This window comes from Crocodylus siamensis, chromosome 9, assembly GCF_052110815.1.
Source record: "Crocodylus siamensis isolate JL-2025a chromosome 9, ASM5211081v1, whole genome shotgun sequence".
Lineage (NCBI taxonomy): Eukaryota > Metazoa > Chordata > Crocodylia > Crocodylidae > Crocodylus > Crocodylus siamensis.
The window spans coordinates 66519139-66542158 of record NC_143403.1 but is presented as its reverse complement, the minus strand read 5'-3'; the positions used below and the strand labels follow the sequence as shown (position 1 = coordinate 66542158).

The 23020-nt window shown below is 45.5% G+C and overlaps 1 protein-coding gene across 3 annotated transcripts in view; it reads left to right on the top strand.

The window, feature by feature from the left end:
• Positions 1 to 23020, top strand: part of TMEM132C (transmembrane protein 132C) — a 291319-nt gene that overhangs the window by 71906 nt on the left and 196393 nt on the right. For all 3 annotated transcript variants that reach the window (XM_090062397.1, XM_090062398.1, XM_090062399.1), the window contains one exon: positions 11357 to 12245. In XM_090062397.1, the coding sequence (XP_089918523.1) occupies positions 11357 to 12245 (889 nt within the window). Of the gene's footprint in view, positions 1 to 11356; positions 12246 to 23020 lie in introns of those variants that run through there.

Sequence of the window (23020 nt, the reverse complement as noted above, 5' to 3'; positions counted from 1 at the left end):
TGAAAGCCATTGCAGATGGGCACGACTGGTCTAGTGAGTGGTGCCTTTCTGAGTCGGCATTTAAGGGTCTCGGTGCCTGTAGCTTTGTTTGGATGCAGGAGTCAGAAACCTTTTTTCCCCTGTTAGACCATCCGTACCTGCAAGCCCTTTTCCAGGTCAGAAATCCTGACTCGTGTAGATGTTTCCATGGGTTTGAATTGGATGGTGTATTTGGGTGTTTGTTGACCTGTATATGAATGAATTACCTAGCCCAGCTTCCAGAAACCCTTGCGGCTTATTCAGGAAGCTCATTGCCACTATCTACAGAGAAGAAACGTGCAGAAGGAGGATACCAGTAGTCTTGGTGTTCAGACGCTGACCTTGGCATGAAGAAAACTGGGGTTTGGAGCCTGGCTTTGCCACTGTTACCTTACTCGTACCTCGGCTCTGCACCTGGGGGAAATTATTTGTATTTGTTCAGATGGATGAGCTCTTTAGGGCTATTCCTTATGTCTGTATAATGCATACGGAAATAGCAGAAGCCCCCTAATGTTCCCATAATACTAAGTGCTTATCATCTCTGCCTCTGGGTGGGTTTCATTGTGTTAACCGGAGGTGCTCAGAAGACTGTACCTTTCAGGGTCAAGGCCCCCGATTCCTTTTTGAACAAGGAGTTTGTTTAAAGAAATGTAGCAACTAATGAGAGGAGTAGGTGTCCATCAGCATCTCAAAAAGCCCCAGCAGCTGGGGAAAGCAGCGGTATTTGACCAAGGCCAAGACTTCCCATGTTTGTAACGTGTATGTTCCCACTGAACGCACTTCAGTCATTAAAAGCAACCCACCTCTCTTACTGTCAGCTTTTCCTATGTTAAAGCTTGGCATGTTGGTTTAAAAATGTGACTAGTGATCCTGGGTATCCTCTGTTCAGGTCTGCGTGAGAAGGGCACCTCATTTTCAGATGCTGTGAATCCTTTGAAAATCAGGCTCCATCATGATGCCTTGGATTTGACACCCCGAAACCTGGGACACTTACAAATCTGTTTCTTTTGAAAATAGTCTCCGCACATCTTCCATCGACTCCAATTTCTGCCTTACACTGGGGCAATTTTGTTTGATCTGAAACAAAATCCTTTCGTCTGATGATCTCCATTTGATTAGTGAACACGAATCAATTAAGACTTGGCGATCACTGCCTTTGCCCTCACTTGATAGGTGGGCAAACTGAGCTGCAGAGAAGTTGCCTGTGGCTACAGTGGGTCTCAGGCAGAGCTGGGAATAGAGAACTGGTGTTTGGACTCCTCCCCCATTATAACTATCAGACCAAATCAGTTTAAATGCTGTTTGCTTTGGATTTCTAGTGCTGACACACTGTATGAATGCAGGAGTCATGAAGTTTACCACAATGAGGCGAACAGCACCGGAACTAAAGGGCATCATATGACATTTTGCCTATTGTATATAGCTTTTAGGACACTGACATTTGCAGTTAGTGGCAGGGGGAAGGAAGCCTAGTTTGAATGATGCCTAGTAGAGAACTTTGCTTTACCAAGCCTTATCTGGTAACAAAAGCCTTCATTAACTGAAAGTCCAGTATCAGGTATAATCTTTGACTTTAAACAAAAAACTAGGGTAAGCAAGTCTGATGGCCTTAACAATGCAGATGGGCTGTAATATCAGCATGGAGAGTGGGAGCGATTTTTTTTTTTCTTTTTCTTTTTTTTTTTTGGTAGCCTTCCCTGACCTTTGCACATGCATGCTTGTTTTGCAGGCTTTTAAGGTCATCACCCAGTCTGTGAAAACAATTTATAGATTTCAATTCAGAATGTCAGACGCGGTCTTTGATTAACACATGCATCTGTTGTGCAAGACTGCGTGGAGAAAGGGAGTTTTGCAGTGAAAGGGCATTGTTGGCTTTCCGTGGTCAAAAGGACAGGTATATATAATTATAAGCAGCAAAACCCAAAATGTCACTAAATACCAGAAATAAATTTGTGGCGTGTCATTTTCCTTAATATGTAAGTGTTAAACTCTCTTGCTTTTGTGTTTCTGCATTAGATACTAGGGGTCCTTCTTGATGCTTGTGAAAAACATAGAAGGAAAGTCATCTAATGTATCTCTACAGAGCGTGTGTGTTTGTGCAAACATGCATGTCATGCACGTGTATCGCCAACAGTCTTAAAGTAGCACCTAGGAATAACCCTCGAGGATCAGACCCTAGGCCTGCCTAGTATTCTGATTTACTGATGCTTTCAGGAAGACGTGGGAACTTCACAGTAGCAGATGGGCCATAAAGCTTCCCTGCCCATAGTCCTAATCATGGAAGTTGGCATAAACCCTGAAGGGCGAGGTTCAGTATCCCTTCCCAAATTATAGTTGTGATCAGTAACACTGGATTTTCTTGTGATCCACATAAATAACCAAATCCCATTATTTAAATCTTGTTTAGTTATCAGCCACGGTGGTTCTACAGTTTAATTGTTTGATATAAGTGTTTTCACCCATCAGTTCTGAATTTCCCACCTTTTGGTTTTGTTGAGTGTTCCCTTGCATTATAAACAAGGATAGCCATTCTTGAAGTGCCTCCTTTCTCCATTCATGATTATATTTGCTTCCGTTGGGTCCTCCGACACTTATGTGACTATTCAAGGAAAGGCCATGGGTATCTCTTGTGACTCAGTGAAGGATTTGGCTGTAATACATTTACAGAATGTAATTTCCACAAAGGAAGTGTTTTCAGGAAGTATGGTGAAATTAGACAACCCACTCAACAATGGTCTAGCAAATTTTATTTCAAGGCAGGTGAAATCATAAAGTTAATCAACGACTATGGCATTTTAATAAAAGATGACGTGTTCAGATGTCTGGACTTACCGTCTATTGCCAGCTCTCGCCTGATGCAGTATCAATCACCTCTATGCAAGCAGGGTTGAACTATATACCTGAGCCTTTAAAATAAAAAGTCTGATTACTTGCTGGAGGCGTCTGCTGTCATGAGCAAAGATTTGAGATCAAATAGGAGAACGCATCCAGAGAGAGAGAAACCACTGTTCTCTTTGGTAATATGTTCCAGTAGCTAACAACTCTGACTGCTAAAAAAGTTGCAACTTATTTCGGATTTGGCTATGTCTGGCTTCACCTTCCAGCCAACCTTCCTATGAGTAAAAATTTCCTAATTGTTACAAAAGGCAAACACAGAAGAGACAAGTGTACAAATAAGGCCCTTACAAAGTCTCCTCAAATATTTACAGGCGTGATGAATGTATTTCTTTCTTTTTGTGGGATTTGCTGACCTTTTATTCAAAGAGGAAAATCTGCCTGGCAGTTTCATACTGTGAAGTCAATAAACTGTGGAAGAAGAAGTGAAAGGTGTAAGGGTTGGCTTTCCAGGGATAAGGGAACATCTGTATTTTTTAATATACATTCTTGGCTTCTGGTTTGGTTTTTTTTTTTTAATTTGTTTGCCTTTCCTGAGCTAAAGTGTGTGATGTGCAGCACAGCAAGGGGAGGTGGCTGGAATGCAGAAGTGTCAGTCTTCACTATGGGAAGACGGCACCATGTGGGCGAGTGGGAGGGGATGGGGCAGGTCTGAGGGTTGGGTGGGAGAGCAGTGCTCAGAGGTAGGGTTTGGATCAACTGAAGTGCCAGGAAGGGAAGCAGCACAGGCCGGAGGAAGGTATACTGGGACGACAGGAGGAGGTTCAGTGTTGGGTAAGGGGTTGGGCATGTGGAGTGGCAGACAAAAGACACTGGGGCGGGGGTAGGAGCGGCAAAGAGACCCCAGAGAGTTGATCCTTGGGAGGTCTAGTTACTCTGGGAGTGGGGCTGTGTGCACCCCACCAGGCAGTGGTGTCAGCTCTCCCTTCCCAGTGCCTCGCTTCAGTCTGTGGGGGGGACAGAGTGCTTTTCCTAGTGATTGCTTCCTGAAAAAGTTATTATGAAACCTGCTCCTCTGTGTCCATACAAAGTAGAGGAGAAACCTTGCTCCTCCCTTGCATGAGCAGATTCCTTCTGCTTCTCATTGGCTTCCCCTGGCTGGGAGCCTTCTGGCCGAGAGAGATAGGCAGATGGTTTCCTTGAAGGCTCAGTGGCACTTCAAACATCAGTCAGCAAGTGTGCATGGCTGTTGGCCAATCCCCTCCCACCCACGATCCTAAACCCTTACTTTCCAGTCCAAGAGAAAGTTTTCAAAGCTACCTTGGCACAGGATGGCTTTAAAATATTAGGCTATTATGATAGCTCTGCTGAATCCAGTGCCTGGGGTTTGGTTCCGTGTTAGGCTCCTCCAGAGAGAACTTCTGTCACATATGAGTCCAAGAAAGAATAACACAGATCAGAGTTTAATATCCAGTTCCAAAAATTGACTGCGGTGGGATATAGGAATTTAAGCTCCGGTGTCGCGCTGGAGCCGGTGATGTGCTTAGCAGATGTCTCTTTGGGTTTAAATGAAGTGTTGCAGTGGTGCATGGCACCAGAGGGGAAAATCTTTGAGAAAAGATGAAGGTAGCAACCGGACTGCTGTAAGCAGATATGGGGGAGTAGTTATGCGTAAACCTTATGTTTTGACTTTGTTTAATAGTTTAACTCAGTGGTTGTCACCCTTCTCTATGTTAAGAACTCCTTTTCCATATTAGAAACCTTCTCCCACCTCTCTGTGACCCCTTTCTGCTTACCAGTGTAAGAAGGATACGGCATTCACAGGCACCTGATGCCTGCTAGCAAGCTTCAGCTTGAGAATCCATGTTCTAACTATGGACATTAAGGCTAGGGACAGATGTTCAAAAAGCCTGAGCCTGAATTGGTTCAATCTTTTGCAGGTTAGTCTAACCTGGTTAAGCTAAATCAGTTCTGCAACTGGACTGACATCCCAGAAATGCAGGCACATGCCTGTAGTGGCTCAGGCTAGAAGCTGCGGGGATCTACAACAGCCCTCCCTTCCTTCCTCAGTGCTGAGCTGGGGCAGGGGGTGTGGCCAGGGTCAGGCAGGAGCTCTGATTAGTCCAGCAGGGAATTGATAGCACTGCTTATCACCCAATTAAGAAAACAGCAGAGGGACATTACCAGCTGCTTGTTGATTCTGCCTGTTGATTCAGCATGGACTGTAGCCAGCATGTGGTCTGCTAGTTCAAGGGTTTTCAACCTTTTTTGGTTGGTATACCCCCTGTGGCCAGTCAATAAGCGGGGGGTGGGGGAGAGGGGTCCCCCCAGCGGCTGATCGAGAAGCGGGGGGGCATCTCCCATGGTGAAACCAGAAGTGCTGCCAACAAAACTAAAAGTGCCCTCTCTTCTCCGCTCTGCTGCCGCATCCAGTTGACAACCCCTGCGCTAGCTAATACACAGACACCTCCTCAGCAAGGCTGAGGGGAGGGGGAATTTCTGCTTAGCAGGGAGTGGCGAGGCACGGGGAAGTAGCCTGCAGTCTCTGCTGAGCTGCAGCCAGGGAGGAGAGGGAACGGGCCAGCCCTGCTGCGGAGCAGAGAGTCCCAGAGACCATGCTGGGATGCTGGGGGAGTCTGATTTATCTTAAACCAGCAAGGGGTCTGGGACAGACATTGCATAAATCAGTTTGAGCCAAATCAGGTGAGTATGATACTACATTCAACCAAGTTTTTTCTCAAACCAGTTTCAGCCATCCTCAAACTGGTTTATATGCATCGAACATCTGTTCTGTTACAGATTTAAACCAGTTTCTGATCACTTAAACTGGTTTCTGTGTAATGTCTGGCCCTAGCCTAAATGCAGGATTGATGCTTAACTGTTCCCTGCCTCATTCCACATTCCAGTGGTTCATCTCTCTTCTGGAAGGCCTTTGTGAAAAGTGAGCTTAGCTTATTTGAACCCAATATCCTGTTTTCTGAGCATCTTTCTCAGAGGATTAGGATTCTCTGGTGAAGTATCCGGAGCTCTCCTGGAAGATGTCTACAGAAAAAAAAAATGCACCACTTTAATTATACTGGTTGAAGAGGTACAACTTCCTTGTTTATATCAGTGTTTTCTTAGAAGAAGACACAGATTTACAGATAAAATTGTATCCACACTCTGGGCTATCATGGCATAACTGTAAAACATCATGGCCACAAGAAGCAAAGTTACAAAAACAGCATGAACCACCCTCTGTCACAGGCCAGACCCCTCAGCTTGTGTTCCTTGGAATGGCTTTTTCCTCTTCCATGGTTGGGTAGTAATAGGTTTAACATAGGAAAAAATCATCCTGGTGTTGATTATCTTGGGTGCTGGTTTTCATGCTATTAGGGAGCAACACAGATGAGTAAAACTGGAATTTTCAGTGGCTTTTTTGCTAGATTACAAGCTAAATCCTCCCTACTTCACTAGCCTGATTGATATGGAGTGAATGGAGTATAAAGAATACTGGTAAGATTTGAGCCATCTCCTTCTGTCCAGGGATTAAGTGGTTGATAAGTCTAGAGGAAAACCCCCACCATGGCAGAAAGGACCCAAGCATATGGCCTGATCCAAAATTCAGTGAAATTAGTGGGTAGACCCTTGTTTGGCTTCCCGGGATCAGACTGTTCTGGCTTCCGACCAGCCCTGTTCTGGTGACGCTAAGGGAAGTCCCCACTAGTGAGGACTGTGGCTCTGAATCTGAAGAGCATCCCAGATCAGTAAAGCACCTAAGCGTGTCCGTCAGTCCTATCTAGGTAAATGAATGTTTACACTTCAGGAAATGCTTTTCTGAACGAGGACCTTCTGTGCAATGTTTCTGGGCTCCTGTCTGCAGAGGTTATGGGAAACTTATTAAGAAGTAAAGTTCCAGGACATCCTCTAGTAATGTAAAATGAAAGAGGGGATAAAATGAGTATAATTGTAGCACATATCTACTATCTAGTCTGCTACATAGTAGGTCGTTTTCAGAGTGTTTCTAACTACCTCTATAAACAGATATCTACTATGCCAAAGAGTAGATATGGCCCCTGCCCACCTCTCTCTCACCAGCCACAATGGAGTGGTAGAAGCATCCATGCCCTGCTCATAAGCAGTTCATCTACATGGGGTTCCCCGTTCAAGGGCTCCAGCATCGACGCCAGCATCTGATCTTAAAAGGCTGGAACTTGGGTGAAGCTAGTGGGAAAATCTGTGTAGCAAGTGTCCTCTAAACCAGTCCTTTCCAGGAGAATTAAAATGCGTGCCAAGGATTTAAGACTTACAGGACTGCAATGGTATGTTAAACTGACATTATATTTTAATCATGACTCTAGTTGGCGGCGAGGGTCTTGAGTCAGTAATTTACTCCTCACTGGAGTGTTCATTGGCACACCTAATGCTGTTTCTCCCCACCCACCCCCCGTTTTATTATGTTTTCTGACTGTTAATGGCAGTTTGCTCATTTGCAAGGAAACTAATTCCACCATCTAATTCTGGTGTATGAATTAAATATGAAGGCGCATCACCTTAAATTATCATTTCAAAGTTATGGCCCCCATCCCCTGCATGCTGCGGGGGTTTATTTATTTTTTTATTATTCCTTTCCTTCCTCTTGAATTGCCTGGCACTTTTCCTCCGAAGTTATTCAGTCTTGCAGGGGTTGCTGGTGCCAACGTGCTTGCATTATTCTCACTCAGTAGAATTGTAATGATGTTGCCTGCTTGTCAACCACAGTCATTTGGTGCAGAGACAGATATTGATTATTTATGACTGGCAAACATTTAATTAAGTTTTACTAGATAATTAACATGCTTTCAGCCAAGCATGCTAAGAAGATGGAGAACCTGTTCCTGGAAGCATCCGTTAGTCATAGACCTTTATGAAAAAGTTAACACAAGATTTGTTTCTTATTTCCAGCTTTCATAAACATTTATTTGTAGAGGATCCTGGACATTTTGGGTACATTTCACAACGTATCTGTTGTCATGGTTATGACCCCTTTTTAGGGAAAGAGATGAATGTATGTGGCCCCTTATGCTGTGTCTTTGATAAGACTGCATAGTGGTATAAAAACCTGAGTATTGTTACCAAATCTCAGCTTATGACAAAGCATCTCTGATATTCTCAAGCAAATACCATTAGTCATCCATGAAGATTTTAGGGCTGTTTCTAACCGGGTATAATTGGTGGTGCGGTGCCATTTAAAGTTGTTGCAGCAATGCCGGTTTCACACTGATTTCCCACTGCTTGATGGTAGAGCAAATGCCAACTTTGACTGATGGAAAGTTCTGTAGGGGATTTCTAAAAACTCAGTCTGTGCAAAGACAATCACCAAGAAACGCAGCGACCGTATTCCAGTCCCCTAAGCCTAATCGTCTATTGGTACAGAACGACAAAATTGTACCCTTCCCAGGGCATAAAACCGTCTCCCACTCCCGTATATCCCAGCACTTCTCCAAAACCAAAGGAAATGGATAAACTTTGCAGGATGCCCACAAGATCTACAAATTTAGGGTAGCTTGGACCAAGGGCTTTGCAGTAAATTTTGAAGTTATGGGGGTCTAATAGAGCACACCCTGCCAGCTGCCCATTCTCATAAACCACACAGAAGCCTGCCTAGATTATTCCTGGACACTGTCACTTATCAACTGAGTTTGCAAACTGCACTCATCCATTTTGACGCTGATTTTTATTAGTATTGGTATTTCTGCAGTACCCCAGCCAGCTTTGGTTCTCCATGGTGGTGGGCACTTCATAAATACATAGTAAGAAATGGTACTTTCCCCAAGGAATTTATGCCAGTGATAGTCAACCAGGGCGCCGTACGAGAGAAACCCAGAGATTTTCAAATAGGAATCCATAGTGTGCAAAAATATTCCTACCTGTTGTGATCTTTCTGAGGTCTTTACAACAGAAGAATTGCACTAGTATTTTTCTGTGCTCAAAACAAGAGCTGGCATTTTCTAAGGGGTGCCTTGAGCCATGCATCGAAAAATGTTGAGAACCACTGATTTATGCCCTAAGCAGCTCATGGCTTGAAGTCAACAGCACACAGCTGGGATCAAAACTCAGGTCCCATGTCTCCTAGCCCCGTGCCTTGTCTGCTGAACGTGTGACTCTTCCTTATTCATGTCGGAGGAAAATGCCTGTTTTTATACCTTAGCAGTTGTGCACTAGGCACATTTTTTCATCACTGTGTATATAGCCTTTGCAATTTTGGTTAGTCTCATCCCTGTGAGTTAAGCAGGGCATTTTTTATTACTATGGCTTTACAAGCCACATTTTAAAGCATCGCTGTTTGCTCCTGATAGATGCATTATTGCTTAATTTTTAAAACAGCCCAGCAGAAAAAGAATTTGACGTTCTGCCGCGGCCTTACCTGTCATAACTTTGGGGCCTATTTTTCATGTCCACGATGTATTATAACACCCCTGTGTATGTCAAAATGGAAGAGGTATAATGACCAGGGAGGGGTGTCTTGAGCCTGTTTTCAAACAGAGCTTGCTAACATGACACTAAATTACTGACATTCAAACCATGCTGTTGGAGTTGGTAACTCAGGATCAGAGTTTCTTGAAAATAGAAAGAGGGCATGTTTGTCATTTCTTTTGAAAATTAACTTGTACAGCAGCCTTTCTTTGCAGAGCAGAAACTAACTTTGATCTGCTAGCCAGCGTTCCTACAGCGAGAGCGATTAGCAGGGTTTCAAGAGCTACGGCTGAGTGGACCCAGCCAATGTGCTGAATGCCTTGTGCCTGCTGTGATTGAACAGAGGGACTAAAAAGGCAGAAGGAAAGTTTATAAAGGGGCAGAGTGGCTGGGGCAAAAAAAAAAAAAAAATGCTCCCAATTTATGAATGAATTTTTTGTGTTTCCCTTGTCCCCTTTTAAGCCTTGCGCAAAGGTTGTAGCAAGTTTATTGATTTTTCACAGAGTGAGTTAATGAGGTCAGTTTAACTCTTTGCCTACCGAGTGTGACAGGTGTGCTTCTCTGTGCCACTGAGATGCTCTGACGGGCCGCAGAAGTCTGCTGCTGGAGATCACTCCGGTGCCAAGGCAGCAGAAACCCTCCGCAAAAAACGGTTTTCTTTCAGAAATCCCAGTGGTCAGAGCTCTGTTGCGAGGAGGCCCATTTGTCACTCCTGACTGCCAACTATGCAGTAGTTACAAGCGCCAAAAAGGCAGGAGAGGAAGCATTTGATCTCCCCTTCCTCCAAGTAACGGTAGCAACCCCAAGGTCTGCAACACTTTAATGGGGAATGATATCAGAAATTTGGCTACCTAGGAATTACGAGAAAACGGTGGGGTGCAAAGGGATGGCCTAGTGCTGAAATGCAGCCCTTCTGACTTCTAAGCCACGGGTTGCAATCTCTTCCTTGGTAGGTAGAAATGAAACTTGGCTGATAAATTGTCATTTTCACCTCTGCTGCAGACCATGCATCCGTGCTGGGAGTCTCAGCAGAGAAGTCACGGATTAAACAGGCAGCAGACTACGCTGCCCATCTCCCATCCAGGTCATGGTCAGGTGGAGTCTCAGCGTGCCTTTCTGCAACAAGACGAGCGCCTCCACGATCTGTGCGTGCGTCCTACCACACCTCCATCATGATTTGATGCCACAGTGTAATATTGTATCAAAGGCACTGTGGCAGCACATGCAGCCATGCAAAATGGTTGTGGGAGCCAAAGTAATTTGGGGTTGTGGGATCCCATCGAGCAAATTGCTCTTACCTCAAAGAGCAAGATGGATGGCCACCCTGCAGAAAGTATTAGGACAGGGGCGGGCAATTATTTAGGGCTTACTGAGGTTTGGCAAGCCATCAAGGGCGGAATGACAGGCAGCCAGATAAATATTAATTGAATTTAATTGAATATTAATTTATGCATATTCATTATCTAAATTTTTAGGGGCCCTGCGGGCTGGATAGAATTGCTTGGCGGGCCATATGTGGCACGGGGGCCACACGTTGCCCACCCCTGTGTTAGGAGGTACTTTTGGGAAGCTGTGTAGTGAAAAAAGATGAGTGTTTGAATTCAGACACACACTCCATCCCTGACCTTGGGGAAAAAAATCACTTCTCCCACTGTGTTTCAGTTTGCCCATCCATGAAATGGAGGCAATGCTGCTCCCCGCCTTGCTTGCGTATGCATGCTTGTGTATTTTTAGCTTCACTATTTTTTAACTAAATTTGGAGTCATTGATCATACAGATCCACCTCTGACATGTGGGAATGCTGCATATTATATAATGAAATAATGTATAAAGACGGGGTGGGTATAAGACCTCTGTCAACTTTGTCAGAAGCGCGACAGAGGGAAGCATCCAACGTTAAATGACGGTAATTTTTTGCATCATAAATGATCAGTGATATAGTAGACAACTTCTTTTAAGAGAGTCAGGGGAAACATTTTACTTTCTTTTATTTTAAGCCTCTACATTGTAGCTGAACCCACCTAATGTCATGGGACCAATTTTCTTTCTTTTCTTTTTTTATTGTTAGTGTCAGAGAGCCGAGGGGTCCTGGACAATATTCAGAGATTTTCTTCACTACCAACATATCTACCTGTGAGCTATCAGATCTTCAGTGCTGAGACGTCCTTTTTCCTTAAAGAAGCCAACCAGGATTTCATGAGAAACTCCAGTTTGCAGTCCCGGGTAGAATCTTTCTTTCCATATAAAGCCAAGAGGCCACCTGTATTAAATGCCAGCTACGGGCCCTTTTCTGTTGAGCAAGTAGTGCCCCCGGATCTCATGTTAACCTCAACCTCTTTTGGATCTACCAACAAGTTTACTTTTAACTGGAAACTTAAAGCCTACATCATGAGTGACAAAATTTACCCGGCCAAGCCCAAAGTTCAAGTCCTCTTCTACATCGTGGGCAGGGACTGGGATGATTACAGTACCACAGAGCGGCTGCCTTGCCTGCGGGTGTTTGCCTTTCGAGAGACCCGGGAAGTCAGAGGCAGCTGCAGGCTGAAGGGCGATCTGGGACTGTGCGTGGCAGAGCTGGAACTGCTGCCGGCCTGGTTTAACCCTCCCACGGTGGTTGCCGGCCGCAAGAAAGCCGCTGATCAGTCTGTGGGAAGCACTGTGGAGCTTTATTACATTATCCAGCCCGGGGACGGGAAAGGGGAGTGCACCACCGAGGATGTAAGAAAGGGGAATGCCATCCGACCGGGAAAAGATGGCATGGCTGAGACCATGTCTCACTTGCAGAGGATTGGGTCTATCAGCCTGTACCGAGGCCCAGAGAGTTCTCAGCTGACGGAGCTCAGGCTGGACAGCAACGTTGTCATCTGGCTGCCATCGAAGCCCGTCAAGCAAGGAGAGGTGGTGAACGTTTATGTGACGATTGCTACCAATTCTACAGTGGATCACTTTATACTGAGGTACAGTCAAAATGGTTTCGTGTCTCTGTTTCTCCCCTGGTAGCTGATGTGGGGATGACCCATGTGGAAGATTACTTCCTAACAATTACACACCATCCTTCCCACCTTGAGTAGGCCAAGGAAGGAGCTAGAGGAACTTTTACTAGGCTTCCTCATGATGAATGCGTTCATTTTTCCTGCTTTGAGTAGGTCAAGGATGGATCTAAAGCAACTTTTACTAGGTTCCCACGTGATTAATGCATCCCTGCATTCTACCGTAAAGTCCAAAACTCAATTTATTGCCTAGTGGGGCCACTTCTGTGGAACGACAGACAGCAAGGCACCATACTAGCTCCCTGTTGGTCAGGGTTTTAGAAGCAGGCTTTTTACCTTGAAGTAGGTCTGCAGCATAGCCAAATGCATGGGATAGAGCACTTAATTTATGTGCCTTTGTTTTAACTGCATAGCATAGTTTTGCATCTCAGTTTTGTAATGGTTTTGGCATGTGAACTTCAGGGGTGACAAGGATTCAGCCCCTTACTTCTTGGAAAGCAGTATTGTTTTTCTGTGGCTCGCCTGTACCTGCTAAAGTAATACCTACCGTGTCTGATGTGGCTATAGATATAAAGAGATGGTTTGTACTAAATGGCATTATTTTGTAAGCCATCAGCAGCAAGGTACATAGGAATAGACAAATTGTCATCCTGGGTTGGACGTGCGGTCTGTCTATTTGACTTCATAACCTGTTTGCTCACCGTGCAGCAGAACATCCTTGGAGGCTGGAAAAGACCAACAAACTTGTTAATCGCCACTGAAATGTTTGATGCATCTCTTTGCCTGTTACCAGGCTTTAAATTCAAGGGATATTTCTGCAGTGATAAGCAACAATTGCTCTTTGAAAACCTCAAGACATCAGGGTTCCCCATAGGATTCTGCACATGAAAGTATTCATTTCTAAGGCGCATGTGAATTAAACTAATGCAGAGTTGACAACTGCCGAGGAGAATAGCCTTTAGAACAGGAAGTGTCGCTTGGCAGATAAAAGGCTCTTATTAAAAAGGAGGGATTTGAAGCATCCCAGAGCTGTTCTGCTGTTTGCGGCTTTGGTTAAGTTGGCGAGATAATCTGCCAGACACCTGTTCACAGAGTGGAGCCCCCCAGGTTAGAAGAAGCTTTTCGGACTCCACTGCTTATCTCTTTTTTCAAATCCTATCTCAGAAACAGCGAAGACAAAATACCGTGCTTCATAGTAAGCATAGCTGCGGTGAAGGAAGAAATCCAAAGGAGATGAATCTGGTGTGTTGGTTTAGTGGGGGTGGGGGTATACCCTTTGAAACTTGGAGTGTCACTGCCTTTTATCTCCCTGAAAAGTGAGTTGGTGATGGACACGGTCGTTGAAATCCGATGATGTCCTTAGCTCAGGAAGGAGTCTGACTGTCTGCGCGGGGATTCAGTTCACACACCCAGCGGTGTAACAGCCCGAAAGTGTATGAAGACACATCAGGTGATGCTGTCACGGGCAACATGGACGATCGCTGCTCTTCATTCAGAGCAGGTTATTTGAGGTGAACAGTTGTACATCCGTGCTTCAGTTAGTTATCTCATTATCCCCTAAAGCCAGGTGTTGCATTACACCCTTCCACACTCATGCGCACACACTAAAACAAACTAGGAGTCTCCTTGACTAAGCAGAGACCGTCAAAAAGCCCAAGGCTGAATCAATTCAATCTAGTCTAAGCTGTCAGTTGAACTAATTAGCAAGTAAACATGTTCACTTTTGACTCGCACATGCCTGCAGTGGCCCAGGCTAGAAGCCGGGGGGCGCTAGAGCACGACTCCCTGCTGGGCTGGAGCAGACAGCTTGGCCAAAGCTAGCCTGTCCACCCTGCGAGACGGGGAGTAGTGGGGGTGGTGCAAAGCATCCTGGGATGGTGGTAGACTGTGAGTTAACTTGAATCCGGAGGGGATCCGGGACAGAAGTTCACTAAACCAGTTTAACCGATGTCAGTTCAGTCTTCTCCTGCATCCACCCAGGTTTATCTTAACCCCATTTTGGCCATTTTGAAAGCAGTTTATGTCCGCTGAACTTCTGTTGTGTTGCAGATTCGAACCTGTTTCCAATCACTTATCCTGGTTTATGTGTAATTTCTGTCCCCAGCCCTGGAGTGCAAAAAGGGATTGCTTTCTTGGTGGAAGTGCCTGCGACCAGACATAAGGACACGAAACACTAAGATGCTTTGAAATGCAGAGATCAAGATTTTACTATGTCTCAAGTTGGGGCCCTCAAATACATTGGAGGTACCTGAAAGCAGTTGTCAGCATAGAAAGTCTTTATTTCTGTGTTTCCTAAGCATTTTATTCTTTTGTGTGCCCCCCCGCCCCAGACGTGATTGGGGGCTGGAGGAAGAAGGAACTGCTCTCTGCCGTTGTTGTCAGGTGAAGCATTGCCTAGCTGTGCACAGAGCAACCTATGCAGGAGAGCAGAGACTTGTCTCCATCTCTCACCTGACACCAGAATATGAAGTGACGGTTGATACCCGATGGTGAAAATTATGTGGCACTGTCCTTTGAGGTATAAATGATGTGGCCATGTCTGTCAGCTTCTAAGATTTCTCTCTTCTGCTTGCTAAATGAGTGCAGGTGAAAGGCAGACGAGGCCATGTTCCTCTCTCTCTTCCACTGATGAAAATCTTGTGACTTCAAGGGATTTACACATGTAGCTGAGAGGCAGGCTTGACCCAGGCACCTTGAAGCTGCTTAAGTGTTTCTTTAAAAAAAACCCCAAACCCCTCCTAAAACAGAAAATGGCCAGTGCGTATGTTAAAGATGCCTGGGGGCTGCTTTAAGCTTCTCTGTGGCCATTAGCCTGGTGAGGTAAATGGCTGCATGCTCTAATATTCATGGGTTCCTGCCAAAGCAAACCCTACATCCTATGACATGCATTCACATTTAATCATGCTAAAGAAAAACACACCACAATTATCCCCGGGCATGGTGTATTTTTTTTATTTTCTCCTTCTTGCATGCTATTCATTGAGCTTTTGCGGCACCCAGCTCTGAGGCAAACAGCATGTGATGATTGCTTTAGGGGGAAAAAATAATGGTCACAAATCTTCACTGGCAAAAGCAAAGTAGACTGGTCTAAATGACCTCATAGCCACAAATCACTGGAATTGAAACTATGTTCTTAAATTGTATCTTAATTCAGAATCCTATTACTGTATCCATAAATTTATCAACCAAGAACTTCAGGAAAGGCAAAGAGAATAACTAATATGACAGGGAAGGAAGCATGTTATGTATGGTAATACATTAACATGGCAGCAACGCTGTCTGAATAGGCAGAGTCCTCTCCACTCCTTGCAGGAGGCCAGTTCAAGGTCCACCGTGAACCGGCTAAAGAGCGGCGCTCGCGGGCAGGAGATCCAAGTTCTGCTCATAACTCTGCCACTGACTTGTCATGTAGCCTCAGACAGATCACTTAACACCTTGTCTGTAAAATGGAAGTAGTGATCCTCTTCCCTGTCTAGCAGCAGTAGCGAGAGGCTTGGTGCATTTATGTTCCTCAGTCGCTTTGAGACCTGCAGATGGAAAGTGTAATGCCAGGTATTAGCGGTCACAACATCATCATGCAAGACCAGGCAGAAAGATTCACTCACCAGTCCTATACCTTTCTGCACAAGAGACCCATATAATGCTGACTGCTCACTAAGGAAAATCCCTGCTTCTTCTAGCCACTGAGTAAATGTCCCGGGCATGGGAGACAATCCCGGTCACCTTTTTTTCTCATTAGACATGAGGGTCACCTTTGAACAGCATGAGCTCTCCCCAGAACAGGGCTGGTTCCATAGTCTGGTTTGTACTGGTTTTTCCACGTGCTTTCAAGGGCTGGTGGAGATAGGTGTGGCATCACTGACTTGAACAAGGCTCAACTGATTGACTTTGGAGGCTCTGCCTTGATCATCATAGATGTGTGGTATTATAGGATAAAGACCTGAGGGCAGACATCTATTATTTGAGCCAGTAAATGGCTGTGTCCATTAACAGATTGTAGCCATGTTAGTCTAAGGCAGGGGTGGGCAATTATTTTGGGCAGAGGGCTGCTTACTGAGTTTTGGCAAGCCATCCAGGGCTGCATGACAGGCGGCCAGGGGCAAATAAATATCAATTTATAAAATTTTTTGGTGGCCCTGCTGGCTGGATAGAATGGCCTGGGAGGCCACATCTGGCCCGCAGGCTGCATTTTGCCCACCCCTGGTCTAGGGCCTGAGGAAGGGCATTTGTACCTGAAAGCTCGCTAAGAAGGATTTTTCCAATTATTTGAGTTGGTCTAAAAAAAGATACCGGATTTACCCAAGGAGCCTTGTCTGCCTGTGTCCATTTACTACACTTTTGCCAATTGGAAAGAATCATTGGGACACCACCAGATAGGTTCAGTACTTGAGATAACCCTTAAAAGATGCATCTACAAGGTGCGTGTATGTTTAACTGCAGCCAACTGCATATCGCGAAGTCCAGTTCCAAGTCTGGAGTCTCTATTCGTACTTGTGATGCCGGGAAACCGAGCAACCAAAAGCATCAGGCTGCTCTGGAGATCTCGATGGCTTGTGTTGTGGAAACGCGTCGCTCCACCGTGCTCTCGAAGGAACCCGGCGTCTGTTTTTCGTGACATGATACGTCTCATCTGCTCGTTCACGGGGCCCCTAAGCAGCAGAGGGCCAAAGCGGTCCAATTAAGAGCTGTAAGAGCGTTGAGTTACCAGCATGGGCAGCAGCTTATCTTTCTGTTGTTGTAGAAGCTGCTGGGCTGTCACATAACCCGCTTTACAGGAGAGGCCGAGCAGGATAAGCGTATGGAAAGGGGATGAAGTTATCATCTGCCCCGATTAGCAACTTGTTCTTTTCCACTCGAGATGGTTAATTATGGATCTCGCCATGTAACTTTCATTGCACCTGAAGGGTGGTAGTTTATAAACAGTATTATTGAATTACCTGTTCCCAGCAAACAAGTCAACACAAGACAATAGATAATCAGTAGTGATAATAAATCTACAGATTGGAAGAGGGATAAAGGATAAATGTAGTGAGGAAAGCTATTAACCAGATGAGCTAAGGCAGCTTTATATGTCAGGTCCTAATGAGTATTGACAGTGCTGCTGTTTTAGGCAGGCTCAAGAATGCTGGAGGTATTAAGAGCGAAAAACCTAGAGACACGCAGGGCAGCGCTGAAGTGTGGCTGTTAACAGAAGAGCAACAGGAAGAGTAGCACGATGGCAAGCCGCATTCATTGCATCTTGGTGATTAAGGGCTTGGTTGTGCAGTAGCAAACTGGGTGACTGGCCAGGGCCCCACACTTCAGGAGTCCCCGAAATTTTGCGACAGATTTTTTTGGGGAGTGAAGTTTTTGCAAAGAAGTGGCTCTGTTTGCATTTTAGCACTTAACAATTTATCTAGTTCCCCCAAAGAATATTAAAAAGATCCACGATACAGCTGTCGGTCATCAAAATTAAACCTCTATGGGGCCCAGAATGACTTCCTTGCCCAAGGCCCCCAAACCCTAAGGTCACCACCGGGTTGTGTTGTGGCTTCACATGAGGGTTCAGGAAAGGTAAGCCATTCAAAGAGCCAGTCTCCAGCCCCAGAAGTCTGCATGTTGTATAATACCATTTACTCTACACAGTAAATTTTATTCGTAGGAGTAGGAAGGTCAAGCCAAGACCCTGCGCCTCTAATTTTGTATGACCTGTGCAGAATGTGCAGGAGAGATTATGCTGCAGTTTCTCTTAGTGCCATCCCCAAAGGGCAACCCTATCACAGAGTTCACAAATCCTATGAGGACTGATCGTTTCCGACTTCCTTCCCTGAAAAATTTGCCTGGGATGTGCAAACCTTTCTTCACCGAGTCAACCTTTTATGTCACCACTGGTCAAGAAATGACCCCCCTAGAGCTTGCAGACAGTGTTGCTGATGATATGGAAGGCAGGATCGAATACAGCTCATGCTGTCACGATTGCTTGCGCTCCTGCAGGCTCAATAGGACTCGTGCATGTGTGGTGCTCGGAGATGATGTAGCCCCTGTGATACAGAGTAAAAAAGCATGAGCACTGTCCCTGTGAAGTCTGGTGCACTGAACGCTTTGCTGTGACTGTTGGACTATTGTAGTCTGCATGTAGCTCCTCTGTATTCCCCACATAGTCCAGTTGGGGTCTAGCATGAAGCTTAGTGTTATGAAGAGTTTCTCTGGGATTTAGACCCAACTACAGTTGCCTGATTTATGTAGTATTTGTACTACAATAGACTGTAGGAGCCACCATCGTGGACCAGGACCGTTTACGTGAGGCATTGTGCAAAGGAAATGGTCCTCACCCTAGAGCACCTGCAGCATAAGACGAGAGGCAAGGGCAGCGCGCAAGCAGGTGGGAGAGCACAGAGAAGCCATGAGACAGCAGTGGTCACGCTTGTAGGCAGTCATAGCAACCAGCAACTCGACTGGCTGCTAGTGACTTTGGCCAGGTCACCGTCTGTACCTCGGTTCCCCACCTGTCGAATGGCGGTGATAGATCTCCTCTATCTCAGACAGGGGTTAGCGCATAAGCATATCAAAGACGGTGAGGAGCTTAGCTGCTGCTATAACGGTGGTCCTAGAAGTACAATAGATAAAATCAGCAAGTGCAGCCTCTTGCATCGGAAATGGGCCCCCTACGTGCTCTTGATCTGTTAAGATCAGGCTCAAAGGCCAGCGAGGGGTGTAACAGCAGGCCTTTTTTTACCTTGTCCCTTTTATTTCCATAATGTGCACTCGACACCGAGAGCACCCTCATTTTTTGGTATCGGGGAAAAAGTTGTCCTTTTTGAAGGAAAAAAAACAACCCAGAAGCAGAGAGATGTCCCGGTGAATGTGACTGATTTAAGTCTAGATGCTGCTAGGTGAAGGTAATGGAAATGACTGGTAGTCCTTCATAGGCCTGAGATTTTTACCCATCTTCGTTGCTGGGTTGTTAGTTTTCATCCCTGTCTGCAATGTAGCAGCCTCCGTGGCTGGCGGTGCTGAAACCTGTTGTTTGTAAGGGTGGCTAAAGGGGAACCTAACCAGAGCAAGGAAGCCTCTGCAAACCAGCTGAGCTGTCTGTACGTTGTAATTCCAGGTGAATTGTCCCAAGGAGCCATTCACTCAACACAACAGATACTGGTGTCCATTAGTGGAGACTTTAAAAAGGAAAGTGTGGGGCGGGGGGGTGGGGGGACGTGTTTTCTTTCCACTGCTGCAGTCTTTCTCATTTTAAACCTAATGTGGCAGAGAGAGAAATGAGGAGAGGTGGGAGGTCACGAGGGAAGAGTTCTCCATTGTGTGTATGTGCGTGTCTTCAGATGTGAATGACATCAAACCATTTTCCTTTGCCCGTGCATCTCTACAGTACTTAAATATTTAAAAGCGATTTTGCTATTGTTAGGAAACAGCCAAGCACAAAAGCAATTCAATCCACATCTGACGAGAAAGGAGCTCAAAGCCTGAGGACTTGCTTCCGTGGTTTTATTATTTCATGTTCCATTTTGGTTGGGAAAGCAATCTTGGCTTCAAAATCCCAGGTCTGGGGCTTTAGCTGTTGCACAAAATAACAGCCAAAACTAGGCTCCCTTTTGCTGTCCCTTAGACTTTCCCTTTGGGCTTGCCCTCTGAGCCACCAGGAGGACTGCTTTCCCCAACACCTGGCTAATTCTTACCGTGTAAGCAAGACATTTGGTGCGGCATCCCCACCTGCTGCCATAGGCACCCTGGGTTGTATTATGCAATGGTGAAATGCCACTTTTGGCCGGTTTTTTGTGGTATTCCCATTCAGATGTCCTTCATAAATACTTCCTGTTTAAAAAGTTGCATTTGATATATTTACTTAAAAAAACATGTCCAAGGAAGAGTAGATGTTGAAAGCAGTAGACTTATTCAGCAAAACCCAGAAGCCTGGAGCCATTCGAAGTTCATGGGAGCTGGTTTTCCCAGATGGCCACCTTGGGTAGGATTCAGGAGTTTGTTCTGAGGATCTGTGGAGGCTCCATCCAGTCGGGGAATTTTCCATCGACTTCAGTGGAAAATGGATCAAGCCCATAAAGTCTGCGTCAGTGGCCACAGTTTGAAACTTGGGACCTCTGGAAATGTAAAGGGAGCGGGGTTCCTCTTGCTGTTCACCCCTGGAACAACTGTACATTGGTCTCTAGCTGACTTGCTTCTTTCCAGACCCCTTTTTCCCTGTTAACACTAAAATGAGACACGGGCTTGGTACAACAGAAGACAGACTTTCCCTGCTCTTCTCTGTGACTGTGGATGACCATGGCTGAATCAGTGAGGCACAGCTTTGTGACCAAGCATGTGGGCACCTAACACCCCAGCATTTGAGGCCCAGTTTTCAGTGGTGCTGAGTACCTGTAGTTACCCCTGCAGTCAAGCGTGGGTATTTATTACCTTGAAACTCCTCGGATTCGAAATGATAGACTGCTCCCTTGGTGAAAATGTCTCACCCACTCCATGCTTTAACTTGGCCACCTGCGAATGGGGATTGCCATACCTACCATAGGCATGAACTAGCCAGTGGGAAAGTATTTTGAGGGGCTCTTTGGTCCATAAAGGCATTGTTCATATTCAGAGTTTGTATAGCAAAGTCTTCATTCCAGTTTTAACTAAGTGGCTTTCTAAATGGATGGTGCAAAAGGGATTCCTGACTGAGTATAAGTGGACCCTAGGGTGGTGCCATAAAGCATGCTGGACAAGCAACGTGTGCCTTTCTGGGCCATCTGAAAACTGCCTTCCTCCGACTACTAATGGGAGAGGTATTGGGAACAAGCAGGCGGGGGAAGAACTGAGAGCTGAAGGGAATAAAGCAAATAACCCCCGCTCATCGGACGCGTGGAAGTCTGAGTTTTCAGCTAACCTTTGGCAAGTTCGAGGTGCGTAGAAGAAAGTTTCAAGACCATCACTGTGTGTGGTCCCCTCTTCAAGCAAATAGCTTTTCCCCCTCCAGGAGTGCCAACCAATCCAATGAAGCCTATTTTTTATTTTTTATTTTTTTGGCTGCTTTTCCAAATGTGTTGCTGCACATGTTAAATGTACATCGCCCCCCTCGGCTTTTTCCCTTCTGTTTCGAGACCTGGCTCTGAGCTGCACAGTGCCTCCTGCTACCTTCTGCTCCGTGTGACCTTTCCAGAAAGTCTCTGTATTTATGAGGCTGCTTAAAGATGTGCTCGGGCGCTGTGCTTCTCCTCTATTTAGACTGTTCACTGCTCGCGCAACTCAAGTTACGACTTGTAATTAAATCCCTGGTTACTTTTCTAATTAGACACAATGGTGGATACAACATAATCCCTCTCCCCAACCTACAGGGGAAAGTGAAACTCCACACCACCGGGAATAGCTTTTATTTTAACCAAGATAATGCTTGCTGGCGGTCTAAAAAGGCTGTGCTCTGATGCATTAAAGGACCCCTTGGGAATCTGCCGAATGATTATCTGACAAGCTGTTGGGTTCCCGGACCACTGTAAGCAAGGGACTGTTCAAGCCTGTAGGTTTGAATGGAAATGAGTATCCCTAAGAAAAAAAAAAAAGATGCATCAAAGCTTCACATTGTAGCTTGCCTGTGAAAAGACGCAGGACCGGTAGAAAGTTGCCAAGTGACTACCGGTGGGGACATTGGCGAGTAATAACTCCTGAGTCTTTAAGCTGTCCCAAAGTAGGAATCCTGCCAGGTAGGATTCATAAATCTAATTCTGTGAATTGAATCTTTCACGGGAAAATTTTTACAGGGGCTTGTGGAGCTTTTGAGTTAGGTGCCCACAACTTAGGAGTTGAGTTAGGTGCAGAGACTGGTTCAGGCTTCTCTTCCGTCTAGTCCATATACTCATACCCACTGTTGTTACTATTAGATGCTGTGGAGGAAGAGATGAGGAGGCCCTATGGGGGTCTTGCGGATTGTTTCCTCGTCATCCCAGATGCTAGTAAGAGTTTATTTGAATTTTGTTTTACAAAGAATTTCAACCTTGTTTCCATTCAAAATCGGAGCAAAAGTGCCCATTGGAAATGCCCAAATCTCCACGAAGCAGAGACACCTCTCTCTCTGCAGCCTAATGACCACTCGAGCTACTTGAGCCGGAGGCAACATTTTTTTGTGCCGGGGTGGGCAGAGGGTATTCTTCATCAGGACACAAATGGTGCTCTCGCCGTGCTAGCAATGAAATGGTTGCATGTGCGTGATGGCTTATGTGCGTCTTGGCAGATAATGCTTCTGTCTGAGTAAAGGGGAAGGAAGCAGAGGACCACCGTGATGGTGTAACTTGACGGCAATACCCTTTCACTGCACCGTTTCCCATCAGAACGGCTGAAAACGAATACTGAAAGCAATGAGAGTCGCTAATCTAGCATTAGACAAGTCAGTTTTGGCAAGTGCTGAGGATTTTTATGAAGTGCAGAGTGCTTTTGGCTCTAGTTTTGCCTGTCTCCAGTAGGAATTAGGATAGGCTCTAGAAGCTGTTCTGAAATCACCTTCACATGTCGGTTAACTTTTGCTTAGGACTTTGTTTCATGAAGAGAGTGGCATTGCTTCTGATTGAATCTCTATGCAGCAGGGCCAGCTATCAGGTATTGATTGGTGCACTGCAAATGGTTGTAATAGTAGGCATCCTCCTCTTTTAGTTGATGTGTGTCGCCGAGATTGGATAAGATAAAAAAAAATTCCCATTTTTGGCTGATAATAGGCAAACTAGCAAAGCTGCCAGGGGGTTACGTGCATTGGAAGTCCAGCAGTCTCCAATGAT